Genomic DNA, 16,344 nt, shown 5'->3' with positions numbered 1-16,344 from the left:
TATGAATATTGAGCACAAATAACGTTTTGCAAACTAGAAAATGTATTCAATACATGTTAAGATGTCCCGTAAAGAATGCGTTGAATGCAACAAACAAGTGATTGAATGTGCGTATTTTAATCCATCGTAAAAACGGACGGTAAGATTTCAGTACATTTTAAGGTGTCATACCAAGAAATCAATTAACTTATCAAAAAAGACGAAATGTTTATAATCTTAATGCGCGTTTTTGGTTTATCATAAAAAAGACGGTTAGTTTCACTACATTTCAATGTGTCCAACCAACTCGGTTAACTTATCCAACAAGACGAAGAAACTCCGGTTAGCGCAGTGGTTAACGCACTCGCTTCTCAGCAAGGTTCGATTCCAGGTCTGGGCGCATGTGAGTTTGGTTAGTGGTCACCAAGCCGGACAAGTGGGTTTTTTTCCGGTGACTCCGGTTTCCCCCACAACACTCTCGCGCAACATCGTACCAACGGGAGTGACTTAATTAGTATAAGCTATCATAGCTTCCATCACAATCGTTGTAAAATATATAATGTTTAAAGTAAGACGAAGAAATTATCAACTAGATGCGCGTATTTTGATGTATCCTAAACACAGTCGGTTCGACTGCATTACATTTTAAGATGTCCCACCAAGAACTCAATTATGTTATCAAACAAGGCGACCAAAGTATCAACTACATGCGTGTATTTTGATGTATCGTAAAACAGATGGTTAAATTTCATTACATTTTAAGCTGTCCCACCAAGAAATAAATAAAGTTGTCAGACAAGCCGAAAACAATATATGCGCGTATTTTGATGTATCATAAAAAACAGACGATACGATTTCATTACATTTAAGGTTGCCCACCAAGCACTCATTTACATTATCAAACAAGGCGAACAAAATATTTACTACTTGCGCGTATTTCGATGCATCGTAATAAACAGGCAGTTAGGTTTCATTTAAATTTAAGGTTGCCCACCAAGAACTCAATTAATGTATCAAACAATACGAATAGGTCATCAACCACATGAACGTAGTTTTCAGAGGTCAGACCTTGGACCATGATTACAAAGAGACACCAGACTTAAACTTTGAAAGCACTGTTACCAAATAACAAATAATCTGTATTCAATTCTTTGAACAGAAATATTTACATACTTTTAAAAACTTTTAAACGGTAGTAGAATTCAGCAAATTTAATGCCAATATCAATACTCTGCTAGAAGAAAAAGTTGAATTCAGACTTTGGACTGTTTGTAATCATTGCCCTTGACCTTGTTTTTTTCTCAATTCAATCAGACAGCTCATTATTGAACCATTACATCTGGGTCACGTGGTCACAGGCATGAGGAAACATCTCCGTATACTGGATCACGTGGTCACAGGCATGAGGAAACATCTCCGTATACAGGGTCACGTGGTAACTGACATGAGGAAACATCTCCGTATACAGGGTCACGTGGTAACTGACATGAGGAAACATCTCCGTATACTGGATCACGTGGTCACAGGCATGAGGAAACATCTCCGTATACTGGATCACGTGGTCACAGGCATGAGGAAACATCTCCGTATACAGGGTCACGTGGTCACAGGCATGAGGAAACATCTCCGTATACTGGGTCACGTGGTCACAGGCATGAGGAAACATCTCCGTATACTGGGTCACGTGGTCACAGGCATGAGGAAACATCTCCGTATACTGGATCACGTGATTACTGACATGAGGAAACATCTCCGTATACTGGGTCACGTGGTCACAGGCATGAGGAAACATCTCCGTATACAGGGTCACGTGGTCACAGACATGAGGAAACATCTCCGTATACTGGGTCACGTGGTCACAGGCATGAGGAAACATCTCCGTATACTGGGTCACGTGGTCACAGGCATGAGGAAACATCTCCGTATACTGGGTCACGTGGTCACAGGCATGAGGAAACATCTCCGTATACTGGGTCACGTGGTTACTGACATGAGGAAACATCTCCGTATACAGGATCACGTGGTCACAGGCATGAGGAAACATCTCCGTATACTGGGTCACGTGGTTACTGACATGAGGAAACATCTCCGTATACTGGGTCACGTGGTAACTGACATGAGGAAACATCTCCGTATACTGGGTCACGTGGTCACAGGCATGAGGAAACATCTCCGTATACTGGGTCACGTGGTCACAGGCATGAGGAAACATCTCCGTATACTGGGTCACTTGGTCACAGGCATGAGGAAACATCTCCGTATACAGGGTCACGTGATTACTGACATGAGGAAACATCTCCGTATACTGGGTCACGTGGTCACAGGCATGAGGAAACATCTCCGTATACTGGGTCACGTGGTCACAGACATGAGGAAACATCTCCGTATACTGGGTCACGTGGTCACAGGCATGAGGAAACATCTCCGTATACTGGGTCACGTGGTTACTGACATGAGGAAACATCTCCGTATACAGGGTCACGTGGTCACAGGCATGAGGAAACATCTCCGTATACTGGGTCACGTGGTTACTGACATGAGGAAACATCTCCGTATACTGGGTCACGTGGTAACTGACATGAGGAAACATCTCCGTATACTGGGTCACGTGATTACTGACATGAGGAAACATCTCCGTATACTGGGTCACGTGATTACTGACATGAGAAAACATCTCCGTAGACTGTATCACATGATCACTGACATGAGGAAACATCTCCGTATAATGGGTCACGTGATAACTGACATGAGGAAACGTCTCCGTATACTTGGTCATGTGGTTACAGGAATGAGGAACCATCTCACTTGGTCACGTGATCACTGACACAGAAAATATTCCCCGTAAACTAGGTCATCTGCTAACTGACCTGAGGAAACATCCCCGTATTTTAAGGTCACGTGATAACTGCTATGAGAAAATATCCCCGTATACTGGGTCACGTGATAACCACCATGAGGAAGTATATCTGTATACTGGGTCAAATGATAACCAACGAAGTTCCCGTCAAGGCTATGACAAGAAATTGCCACTCATTGTATATTTTCGATGGAAATTATTGATTGCATGCCTTAGATCACTAAAGCAGAATTCGATAGAAGGCAATTAGACATTCTTGAGTCGATTATTTACAGAAAACAGAAATCGCATTGCAGTGCAAACAGATATTAAGTGATCTAAGTGTTAATGGTCTTCAGTACACACGTATGTCCAGCCATTTTTCTCAGTGACAATGAACAGTATGGTACACATATTGATAACCTTATGGTAGAACACGACGAAGCGTGTTTTAGTGTATGTCCGAAAATTGGTGTACAAATAAAAAAGATTTGCCATACAAAGACATTCTTGTTCACCGGAGTGATGTTACTATGCGTACCACATTAGATTAATCCTATCAAACCTCCGATGAATGAGAGTGTTTAAGGAATAAGCACAACAACTACACTACATTGTTGCAATTACAATTTTACATTGCCTTCACTACACACCAATACATGGGTAATGGTTTATAGGTGTGTGCCTTCATCTAGTATTTCAAGCTTAAACAAGAGATGTTTGTCAAACATTATGACCCCCTGAGCAATATGTTGTCAGGGTTATTTGGACAACTGAAAGAAATATGCATGGACAAATTGGATGCCTCTGAGGCAGTTTTAAGATCGTGCCCATTCCAAGTGTGAGAATAGTGGGGAAAGTTTTCAATCATGTACAGAAGATAATTGCAGAAAAAAGAATCTTAAGAGAAGGGAATAAGTAAATATGGCAAATTTTTAATGATAAATATGAGTTATGACCATGACCTTTGACTCTTTTACCTCAAACTCCATAGGAGTAATCAACTGGTCACCCAAAACCTAAATGACACGTTTGAGGGCCATGGGTCCGGGCATTGTCGAGTTATCACTCGGATAACCTTTTATCATACAAGGTCACTGTGACCTTGACCTTTGACCTTAAAAATCAATAGGGATCTACTGGTCAGGCCCAACCTTCAAGTCAAGTTTGCGGGCCATGGGTGCAGTCATTATCGCGTTATTACTCCGTCAACCTTTATATATTTAAGGTCACTGTGACCTTGACCTGATGACCCCAAAAGTTAATACGGTCAATCAACTGGTCAGGCCCAACCTTAAAGTCACGTTTGAGGGCCATGGGTGCAGGCATTGTCGAGTTATCACTCGGTCCTTTTATCATTCAAGGTCACTGTGACCTTTAACTTTGGCCCGATGACCCACAAAATCAATAGGGGTCATCTGCTGGTCAGGCCCAAACCCAAAGTCAAGTCTGAGGGCCATTGATATTAAAGGTCATTGCGACCTTGACTTTTGACCCAATGACCCCTAAAATCAATAGGGGTCATCTACTGGTCAGGTCCAGCCTCTATGTCAAGTTAGATGACCATAGGTCTAGGCACTGCTGAGTTATCACTTGGTCAAGCTTTAAAATTATTTTCCCATTTAAGGTCACCCTGACCTTTGACCCCTATAATCAATAGGGGTCATATACTGTCCAGGCCCAGCCTTCATGTCAAGTTTGATGACCATAAGTCAAGGAAAGTTATCAATCGGACAAGCTTTGGTCTACCAACTGACCGACCTACCGACTGACATGGCAAAAGCAATATTCTCCTCTTCTTTGAAGGGGGCATAGAAATTACTTTCAGAAGTTTATGTAACGTTCGTTGTGTTTTTTGTAGTGGAACAAGGTCCCTTTCTTTACGTTTTCTTCCTTTACTTGTGCTACGCTTGTACAAAGTTTCATTTAATTATCAAGTTACGGCCATGTTTCAACATTTTCCTGACACTGACGCCATAGGCACCCAAGGCTATAAAACACCTTAATGTTTATTCTGCGAAACCAGTCAAGCAAAAACAGAGATAATGTTACTGTTAGCGAAATCGTTTATTGATAAATACATACATACATAGATTTATACATTATCATTAAAAAGTTCAGAGCCATTCCAATTCAACAACCAAACCCAGGATGGCACTTTAAAATTGGACATTGGAAGCCAAAATATAAGGATTTGCTTAAAGGAAAAAGACATGAAGACTTTAAGATACACTGATGAGATGAAGAGCTTACTCATGACAACTTGAAGATCCATGAGTCCAATGGTCATCAGGTCACCCGCTGTATATATGGCACTTTACCTATTAACTCGTTGGCGTATACATTATGTTATGATTTCAAAAAGTGTGGGAAAGGATAATCAAAAGACAAGTCAGGTACCATATAGTCATAACGCATACAAACATTGTAATACGTATAGCAGAAAGTGATGACTTTAGGTCCTAGTGTGTGTACGTTAGCTCTTAGGAATGTTTTTATTCTCCATGCACGGGTTGGGTTCTATGTTAAAATGGAATTGCCTTTAGCATATACACATATTGCAGATCTACTCATGCATGACAAATATTAATGATATTATTTATATATATATACAAATGCAAAATCAATGATTAAGATATACAAGACATGGAGCATATATTCATATTAATCAATGACACATAAATTCAATCTAAGTGTAACAATTACGTAAAATACAAATGCACTGTGATGGTGATGCCAACTTGTGGGTCCATAGGGTAGAGGGTGTGCCGCAATACTAGAACAGTTCAAATGAGCTTGATACAATAAATGGCTGCAACAATCTAAAATTACACCACAATGCATCATTACTGACTGTAATTAACCAAAGTGATATTTGGGGAGGTCTCTCAAACCCCAACCCTCCACAGAACCACCCACATGCTGCATTTAAATATGTTTTACATATTTTGGAAGACAGGTGCATATGATTGGCCCACCAAGGCCATCTCTAATCCTTCAAATTGTAGATCCACTCATAAAATATGTTGATGTCATATTGATAATGTAATATGCAGATGGCAGATAATCTATATCCAAAGGCACAGTGAAAAAGCACATGAAGACAGTCATTTTTATCATAATAGCCCGGCTACACATGTGCGTATTGCCACTGGTGAGATGTACACAAAGTTCCATGAGGATATCAGAAATAGTGCCAAGATTTAACTTTCATAAATATCTATATTTAAGATATAGATAGATACAAAAGCAATGCTATGACAGTATCTTGATGAGTTTCCTGATATTATATAATACAACCAGCAGAGTATATCATCATGTTTCATATATGAAATGCTGAGATTTATAAATATTACAATTCTGTTTTCTCCTTCTTTTTCTTATCTTTAGTAGTTCTATTATCAGTTATTTCCTTTTCTTTCTTGTCTTTTGATTTTTCTTTCTTTGCTTTATTTTTCTGGTTTTCTTTCTTGTCATTTTCACTTTCCTTTGATTTTTTATCTTTCCCCTTTTTATTTTTCTTGCTGTCCTTTTTATGCTCATCTTCTGCTGTAGCTGCAGGATCACCACTGTATGCCTAGATTGAAAAACAAAATAAAAACAAATACACACATGTATTACCATATTCCATTAAATGGTTGATATCAGGGCTTCCGTTAAAGGAAGTTTGTTAGTATATTACTCCCTAGAATTTGGTTAAAACTTCCAAAATTGATTCCTTTGAAGTACAAAATCTTCCATTATTTTAAAGATAACTTTAAAGTAGAAAGCTTGGAAGTTTAAAATATCAAAACCTGGTGTCAATATTACTTTTAAGGTCACAATTTCAATGAACCTTAAAGTAAAATTTAAGTTATAGTCATATATGAGATTTTTTAAATACTAGTTGAAAAATAGTGGAGAGATTTAAACTTCCAAATTTCAGTGAAAAACTTTCAATATTGATGTACAGGAAGTTCATACTTCAAGTTTCAAATTCTTAATGGAAGCCCTGGATATAAATCAACAGTTTTCATTGGTCGAGAGGCAGTCAGGTGACAAACCATAGGATGTGAAACTTACTGGCAAATTATGATAACTTGGTAAAGAAAATCATATGTGTGCCAGTGTGTGACATAATTTCACAGTGTGACCAAACAAGGGTCTGGAAAAAGTATTCAATATTAGAGACATCATTCAGTTTGAATTACATTCAAAAGCAAAATGAATGAAATGATCAAGATTGTTTTCAGTTTAAAAACATCCCTAAAATCTGAAATGTGTAAAACTTTAAAATGGATCTTGTAAAAATATTTTTTATTAAAACCTCTCGAGTCATTTTCAAAGGCTTTAAAGTAATCATATCATTAATTTATGTAATGTAAACCATATTTATACCTAGAAATTGTATAAAAAAAATCATTTTATTAAATTAAGATTTCTACACAGATACACCATCAAACAATAAAACAATGTGGGTATTTCATTCATCTCTGCACTCACCTTCCCGGGGTAAGATTTCCCTTCAATCGTCACCTCCTCGCATCGATCCTGGTTAACAAGGAAATCTTTTATTTCCCATGCCATTGCTCCATTATTGAGCATGAATATCACTCTATTTTCGCTGACCACATATCTGTAAAGAAAAATGCATTAACTTGACTACATAATCTATTATGATTTCAAGAACAATTCTTCTATTTAATATTTAAGCCCTGGGTGTTTTTCAGCATTTTTATAGCCAGTAGTGAACACATTTCTAAATGCCAAATATTCTTGGGGGTTCCTAATTTTGAGTAATAAATCAAAATGGCAATTAGAATTAGAAATCGAAGCAAGAAAACAAAGTCTACGATAACAATTGAAGGTCTTGAAGTTATAGGACCCCCCCCCCCCCCATCCCCATCCCCCAAAAAGTGGGTAAAAAGAGTATTTGAGTATGGTATATAGTCATCAAAATTAGACTATTTTGGATGAAAAAGCCCAAATTTCTTATACTTTTGCTTGGCATCTTATTTTTGAACAAGCCCTGCTGTATAAAATTCAGAATTTGAGCAAGCCGGCAAGACATTTACTACTAGTGCAGAGCTTGCAGACTTGTGTTAATTTTGACCACTGGGTATTATGAACATTTTAAGATTTGATTAAATTTTCTTAATTCGGTGGAAAATGAAATGAAAGTCCTGCTTCTAAAGTCACTCTATACAACAAAACTGAAGTGAAAGAAAAGAATTGAGGGTATTTTGACCACTGAGGATATTGGACATTAATAATATTTGATTAACTTTTCCTAATTTGGTGGAAAACAAAATAAATTTCCTGCTTCTAAAAGTACTCTATACAACAACACTGAAATGAAAGAAAAGTGGTTTATGGTTTGACTGCCATACATAAATTTCCTTAAACCTATTTCCTCATCATTAGAATAAAATATTCTGAAGTGACAGGCCTTTTTTCTAAAGTAACAATTGGTCTAACTAATTGACCCATTCCTATTTTAAGCAAAATTAATGATTTTTCCAAATCTGGATAAAACAAGAGCTGTCACAGTATGTGACGAATGCCCCCGAATGTGACATTGACCTACGAACAAGGTCAGTACATGAAAAGTTTATCTTGCCTTTACGTGTCAAATACATATGGCAAGTTATTTTAAATTGCCTCTGAACATAAAAAATACCACCCATACTTCACAACCTACACTGTTATGTCCTTATATTCAGAATTCCCTTGTAAATAAACACTTAGTGTATCTTTCACCTTAGAGGTAGGGACATGGGTCTTGCACACGACACGTTGTCTTCGTATGTGGAACACATGTAGCAAGTGATTTTAAAATCTGTCCATACAAGGGAAAGTAACAGCCCTGACACGACAACCTATACTCTATGTCCTTATATGCAGCACTCCATTGTGAATTAACACTAAGTGTGACCTTGACCTTTGAGGTAGGGACACGGGTCTTGCACGCGACACGTCGTCTTGGTATGTGGAACACATGTGTCAAGTTTTTTTAAAATCTGTCCATACAAGGGAAAGTTACAGCCCGGACACAACAACCTATACTCTATGTCCTTATATGCAGCACTCCATTGTGAATAAACACTATGTGTGACCTTGACCTTTGAGGCAGGGACACGGGTCTTGCACACGACACGTCGTCTTGGTATGTGGAACACATGTGGCAAGTTATTTTAAAATCTGTCCATACAAGAGAAAGTTACAGCCCGGACACGACAACCTATACTCTATGTCCTTATATGCAGCACTCCATTGTGAATAAACACTAAGTGTGACCTTGACCTTTGAGGTAGGGACACGGGTCTTGCACGCGACACGTCGTCTTGGTATGTAGAACACATGTGGCAAGTTATTTTAAAATCTGTCCATACCAGAGAAAGTTACAGCCCGGACACAACAACCTATACTCTATGTCGTTATATGCAGCATTCCATTGTAAATAAATTCTTACGTGTGACCTTGACCTTTGAGGTAGGGACACGGGTCTTGCAGGCGACACGTCGTCTTGGTATGTGGAACACATGTGGCAAGTTATTTTAAAATCTGTCTATACAAGGGAAAGTTACAGCCCGGACACGACAACCTATACTCTATGTCGTTATATGCAGCACTCCATTGTAAATAAGCTCTAAGTGTGACCTTGACCTTTGAGGTAGGGACACGGGTTTTGCACGCGACACGTTGTCTTGGTATGTGGTACACATGTGGCAAGTTATTTTAAAATCTGTCCATACAAGAGAAAGTTACAGCCCGGACACGACAACCTATACTCTATGTCCTTATATGCAGCACTCCATTGTGAATAAACACTAAGTGTGACCTTGACCTTTGAGGTAGGGACACGAGTCTTGCACGCCACACGTCGTCTTGGTATGTGGTACACATGTGGCAAGTTATTTTTAAATCTGTCCAGACAAGGGAAAGTTACAGAGCTGAACGGACGGACGGTGCGATTTTAATATGCCCACCTTCGGGGGCATAAAAATATGAAAGCCTATTTACCTGAGATCATTCAACATCCTAGTGAATGTTGTGATGAAGTTTTGGGGATTATTGAATTCAGTTATCATCACAATCAGAATACTAACTGTCATGATTTATTGCAAATTATATTTATACTCACACGGATTGATATTTCAAGTCTTAGGGGAAAAGAAACAAATATTTGAATAATTTCCACATTTGCATGAGACAGAAATGCTTGTTTTTAAACTGCTAAATTTCCCAATTTTTTCTCAAAATGGCATGTTTCTTAAAACAAATATTCCCAAAATACATCATATCATGTCTGTCTTTTTCCCAAAATGTGCAGAGAAAGGCCTTCAACTTGGGGGAAAACAATATCAAGAGAAAATTGATTTTCTTTCGTCAATAGAAACTAGAACAATAGTCTTATTTTGGCAAATATCACAGAAGTGAAATATCTGTGTAGGCAGTTACCATTTCTCACCTCTGAGTTTCAATGTTGGCATTAAATAAACTGCCTTGCCATATCTGTGTGATCTTTTCAGTCTCCTGTTGCGTTGGATTGCCTTCAAAAAAATAAAAAAGGGTATAATTAAAGGAACTCGCTGACATTTTCAAAGGGTAAAAATGTAACGTTTTAATTTAGGTTTTGCTATAAAAGGGGGAGGGGAGGGGGAGGGGTCCATAGGTATTCTTATTTCCTCCTCCACAAACCAAACTTCAGTCCAAAGGGAATGATTCATATAATCTTGCAATATATTTTTGTTGTGTAATATTAAGAACTTACAATGGTTAACATTTACCATAACAAAACAATAAGGCAAAAAAATTGTTTGTGTAGGGTAACATCTACCCCCCCCCCCCCCTATATCAAATATCCTTTACGTCAAAGCCATTTCCTTGCAAACAATGATATTTCTTGCTAAGAACACTCATATTATACTTGCTGCTGTAAAAAGATCTCCTTTTTTTTTTAATTAACTTGTAACTAAGGGTTGGCAAATATAATATCAGATAGGGTCAGCTTACTCTAAACAAACATTATTTTAGGCCTTACAGTAAAAATATGAATCTTAAAGGCACTTGCTCATGTATTTGTAAAATGCTCTTTTTTGTATCATGAAATCAGTATGGCAAAACATTTAAGGAGTGTTTAAACCAATTTTTTTGATACCAAAAGCATTTGAAGTGTACAATATTCATTAGCGTTAAAAGCCCTATTACGCTTATAATCGCTTAATTACAGCTTCATTGTTGCGTAATTGGTTGATAGACATTATCACATGATGTTATCAATGTATTGTTAAGACGTCAAAATATCTATTCCTTTTGCAAAAGTGACCTTGTGGTTTAGGCAAAACCATTGTTACTTCCAATTTTTTATTGACTTAACAGGCTCATAACCTTACTTAAAACAAAAATACTTTTTAACACCATAACTGCAGTTTTTGTGCAATTTCAATATCTTTTAGTAAAATAATGATAGATTTTTTTTTTAATTCCGGGGGATTTTTACCTCCCACCGGGAGACCGGGGGATGGATCGTAATTCCGGGGGATTTTTCCCCCCACCGGGGGATATGGAATGTATGGAATAAGCATTTTCAGAGGTGTAACCCAGCAAACAATGACCACATGATCAAGTACCTTTAATGTAAGTTAATACTGTACCTGAAACTGTTGCAAACATCATGAGTGTTCTGCCTTTTTTCGTATTTTTCAGTATGTTTTCAGGATCTTTAGTGTCAAGATTTGACATGTCTATTTTAGGGGGCTCGCGTTTCCACTCTGGTAATTCATCTTCTGGTAATTCATCTTCATCAGAATCCTGGAACAGAAAAATATCATTTTGTGTTGGGTCCGTAGATGGCATCAGAAGCGACTAATTACAGGACTTTTTTTGCCAATCTCATGGGTCAGAAGTATCTGACACATTTCTAATGCCAAAAATGTATATTTTTTCCTAATTTCAAGAAAAAAAAAATCCCACATGAGATAAAATCGCTGACACGAAAAGCCTGGCTTCAAGTTGATACTGTGCCCCTTAGCCGGGGTTTTAGTGCGAGAAGTTCCGGAACAATTCATTCTGAACAATTTGTTCATTTACAATTATAAATACATTTATCAGGTCTTTAGGGTGACATTCATGGTACTATACATCAATTTCATTCAGAAACGTTGCCCAAAATGATAATTTTGTTAAGTATCTCATTGCCAATTATTACTTCAATTTTTGCAAGTACCTTGTCTGATATTGACAATAAAGAACTGAATTTTCTTCCAAAACCTGTACATTCAATATTACAAAATTGCCCAATTTATCTTAGGTGTTTTTCTCGAAAAGAACAGAAAAAGCCCTGCATTACAATTAATTATAATTTCTTTTTTTTTTTAAGGGGGGGGGGGGTGGGTGGGGTGAATGGCATCAGACAAGGATGTAAACATAATCGAAATATAATGTAGTGTAATATATATGTAGCCATAGGTAAGTAACTTTTTATTAGTTGTCTCTTATAATTAACTTTAATTTAACCAAAAGAAAGGTACAAAAATAAGTTTATAAATCGAATTTAAAATGAATCTTATTTTTTTAATTAAGCCAATGCAATTTTTATAACATGCTGTGATCAATCCCAATGTGAGTTTAGAATTTTACGGTGATTCACTTTAAAGCTGTGCACCAGATGATCAACTTGCAAGAAAAAAGAAAATTGTCAAAAACTGACATAAACTTGGTATTAATGTGTACAATGCATTGAAACTTACTAACCGAAGTACCACATGGTTTACAATTTATTTAAGTTTAGCAGTTAGTTCGTATTTTTCCATTAAAAATGATTACTGGGTATGTCTACCAAATAGAATTCATTCCTTATGTATGATTGGCTAGTCGATGTTATAATCGCATGATATTACCAAGTTAGGTATATAGCTTAAATGTACCACTCGTTTGGAGTAAGTCTTCGTAGCACAGTGGATACAACACTGGACTGCCATTTTGGCAACACCGGTTCGAACCCGGTCCCCCACCCCATTTTTTTTTTGTACATTTTGGTACTTTTTTTACAATTATGATATCAAATCGTAACACATTCTATTAAATAATTGTCCTGAGATTTGTCACAGAAAAAAACTTTTTCTGGTGCCAATCTGGTGTACAGTCCTTTTAAAGTGTGAATTTTAAACAGCTTACTCAGCAGGTTTGTATAGATATTTTGTGAAAAATTATAAATTTGCTTATTTGCTTATATTCAACACTTATATTTCTACTTGCTGGATCAGATCACATTGATATTTCTACTTGCTAAATCGATCACACTGATATTTCTTCTCGCTAGATCGGATCACACTGATATTTCTACTCGCTAGATCAGATAACACTGATATTTCTACTCGCTAGATCGGATCACACTAATATTTCTACTTGCTAGATCGGATCATACTGATATTTCTACTTGCTGGATCGGATCACATTGAATTTCGACTTGCTAGATCGGATCACACTGATATTTCTACTTGCTAGATCGGATCACACTGATATTTCTACTTGCTAAATCGAATGACACTGATATTTCTACTTGCTAGATCGGATCACACTGATATTTTTACTTGCTAGATCGGATCATACTGATATTTCTACTTGCTGGATTAGATCACAATGAATTTCTACTAATGCTAGATTGGATCACACTGATATTTCTACTTGCTAAACTGAATCACACTGATATTTCTACTTGCTAAATCGGAGCACACTGATATTTCTACTTGCTAGATCGGATCACACTGATATTTCTACTTGCTAAATCGGAACACACTGATATTTCTACTTGCTAGATCGGATCACACTTATATTTCTACTTGCTAAATTGAATGACACTGATATTTCTACTTGCTTATTTGGATCACACTGATATTTCTACTGGCTAGATCAGATTATGCTGATAATTTTTACTTGGGCTTAAAAAAAAAATACATTTGGTTCGGGTTACCCGACCCTACCTACGGAATAGGCGCCGACCCTACCGTTTTTAAAAAAAAATGAAACACTAAAAAAATAAAAATAAAAAATATTTTTTTTTTTGCTTTTCAATATTAAGTTTAAAATCTTAATTGCTTATATAGAAGATAACTTTAACACCATTCTCCACTGATGAAAATGACATTCTTATATAAAGCCTAATAAAAAAAAAAAAGCCTAACTACCCTACCTATTTTTGAAAAGGATGTAACCCTAACCAAACAATTATTTTTTTTCGGCTAGAACAAACAATTAGAATAAAAACAAGGTGGTCTGAACCCAACTTAATTGACTTGCACAGATGACTGACCCTTAAATATAAATCATGTGTTTCCAGCATGGGAATAAAAAATCTCTATCTAACTCTAGTAAAAGAAAGGCGGGGCTTTTTAAGCGACATACCCGGTAGACTGCCCTTTGTTTCTTTTAAAATGGTGAAAAAATAGTAAATACAAATATAACTATCAATTTTGCTGCTTGAAGTGTATTGAAGCTGTACTTTTTCTGAAACTGTATTATATACTAAGAAAAATGCAAGTTGTTTGGAGACAATTGGTTTAAAAAAAGTTATTTACATGACATGCTATATGCACCAGTCAATTGTAACCACGCCCCCCCACCCCAGGTCGAGGGAATAGCGGGAACTTTGACTTTCGGTCAAGGCCGATGAACAGAAGGTAAAATCCCTGCAAAATGTTATTTTGGGCGTGAAAACAAAGCCACCACATTCACCCAGCACTATGGGGCCAAAGGGAAGGTAAAACCAGAACCTATTTTCCCGGCTATCCCTGGTATATCCCAAGACCTGGTGGAGGGGACATGGTTACAATTGACGAGGGTCTTAATATGTCAATCTTTAATTAGAATAAAAGCTTGACAGTTAGGGTTTTGTGATAGATGATCATGTTTTAATAAATTTTGATTTTAGAAAAAAATGGTTTGATTTTTTTAAGGAGGGTGTGTGGCCGTAGTGTGGGTCATGTAAATGCAACTGCTGCCTGTGTGTACAAGAATTTGGACCAACATGACATGGACCTTTTTTAATACCATAGAAGTATTTGCCGAAATAATGATAACACCACACCGTTGTCAGGAACGAGTTTCTTTTAAATATGACTGTCTCCCTCTTGTTAACCGTCTCCATGGCCTAGTGGTTAAGTGTCCGCCTACGGAGCGGGAGGTCGTGGGTTCGATCCCGGGCTGTGTCATACAAAAGACGTTAAAAATTGGTACAAGTAGCTCCCTTGCCTGGCGCTCTGCATTTAAAGGGTAGTGCTTGGAAAAGTGGTGTACTCAGTACTGGTTTAACCCAGGAAAGTTGTACCCCGTGTATCGGTGCTTTACACCGCGCACATAAAAGGACCAAGAGGTCACTCCGAAAAAGAGCTAGGGGGGTGTGGCACCCGGACTTCCTTGTATCCCACCACTGTCTCTTCAGCTAGCTACAATAATGAGCGATCAGGGATACTCTTTTTATTATTTAGACATTTCTTATATGTATCCCTGTAACGCTACAACTCTCTACCATTTAACAACGGGCGAAATGATATACTGTAATAATATGCATTGATGTTGAATAATAATGACAAAGTTGTTCAATTTTTATCCAACAGTGATCTGAACTTGATTAAATTGGTCATTAGAGTTGTTATTTTCACATTACTATATTATGGGTCACGAATACCGTTATACATGTACACAACCAGTCAAATTTGTCCCACATTTACCGATATCGGGATACTTGATAAACAATCGACACTTGAACGTGTTTTATGATAACTTAACATGTTTTTTGGGCATACTGACATAACTTAATATGTGTTTAATAGTAGGCAATAATATTTTCGTAGAAATTTGAATTTATAACGGAGATAATTTAAAATTGTGGCCGCGAGGATTCTCTGCGCAAGGACCGCTTGCTACTTTTTGCTGGGATGGTGGACGTCACGAGTCTGCCATATTAAACAAATCGTTAAAAGACTCATTGACGGCCATTTAGGTGGACTATCTCTTCAGCGTGCTGTCCCTTCAGCAAAAACAAAGGACCCCGTTGGAAATAAGTGCTTGCACTTTCACGGGTTATCCTTGACCGCAAGAAATACATTACATTACACATTACACGTCCCTGTACAACTTAACAACTTAAGTTGGTCTTAATATTCCTTGTCGCGAAAATGTATGACAGATTACCTCCCACTCGTCATACAGTCTCTCCATGTCAGCGTCAGTGAAATCTCGAATATCTTTCTTCTTTTTAATTTCATCCTTTTTAGGACTGTCCTTTTTCGCATCATTTATTTGGAATACACAAATTAAAACACACAACAGTGTCAAAGTGAAAGTAGGACACGCCATTTCCGGATTGCGTGAAAAATAATAATTAATTTTGTACGAAAATTTTACATCAGTTACTTTCCATCTTACCTTTAAATGTTGTCTTAGATGTTATGATAACGGAAAAAATATCTCTTTTGAAAGTATATTTTGGTTTCAAAGATATATTTTTTCTTTCAGTTTATGTATTTTATTTTTTTTCGGGAAATATA

At 37.1% G+C, this 16,344-nt stretch overlaps 1 protein-coding gene across 2 annotated transcripts; it reads right to left on the bottom strand.

The window, feature by feature from the left end:
- Positions 1-4,863: 4,863 nt before the first annotated feature.
- On the bottom strand, positions 4,864-16,159 carry LOC128221950 (LRP chaperone MESD-like). Of its 2 annotated transcripts, XM_052930667.1 has the most exons (6): positions 15,989-16,159; positions 11,452-11,608; positions 10,266-10,347; positions 7,298-7,430; positions 6,291-6,392; positions 4,864-6,242 (listed from the first exon to the last, which is right to left on the bottom strand). In XM_052930667.1, exons 1-6 carry the CDS (start codon positions 16,151-16,153, stop codon positions 6,168-6,170), a joined length of 714 nt encoding a protein of 237 aa, XP_052786627.1. In that variant the 5' UTR covers positions 16,154-16,159; the 3' UTR covers positions 4,864-6,167. The 2 variants fall into 2 exon arrangements, with proteins under 2 accessions (XP_052786627.1, XP_052786626.1); XM_052930666.1 differs by having other exon boundaries at positions 4,864-6,392.
- Positions 16,160-16,344: the final 185 nt, after the last annotated feature.

The sequence above is a fragment of the Mya arenaria genome, chromosome 16 (assembly GCF_026914265.1).
Source record: "Mya arenaria isolate MELC-2E11 chromosome 16, ASM2691426v1".
NCBI lineage: Eukaryota > Metazoa > Mollusca > Bivalvia > Myida > Myidae > Mya > Mya arenaria.
This window is presented reverse-complemented; position numbering and strand designations above follow the sequence as displayed.

Coding starts and splice junctions, on each gene's coding strand:
- LOC128221950 (XM_052930666.1), bottom strand. CDS start 16,153: ATGGCGTGTCCTACTTTCACTTTGACACTGTTGTGTGTTTTAATTTGT. Junction 10,348..11,451: donor GATGTTTGCAACAGTTTCAG/GTACAGTATTAA, acceptor ATTTTTTTGAAG/GCAATCCAACGCAACAGGAG. Junction 6,393..7,297: donor GGAAATCTTACCCCGGGAAG/GTGAGTGCAGAG, acceptor TTTTCAATCTAG/GCATACAGTGGTGATCCTGC.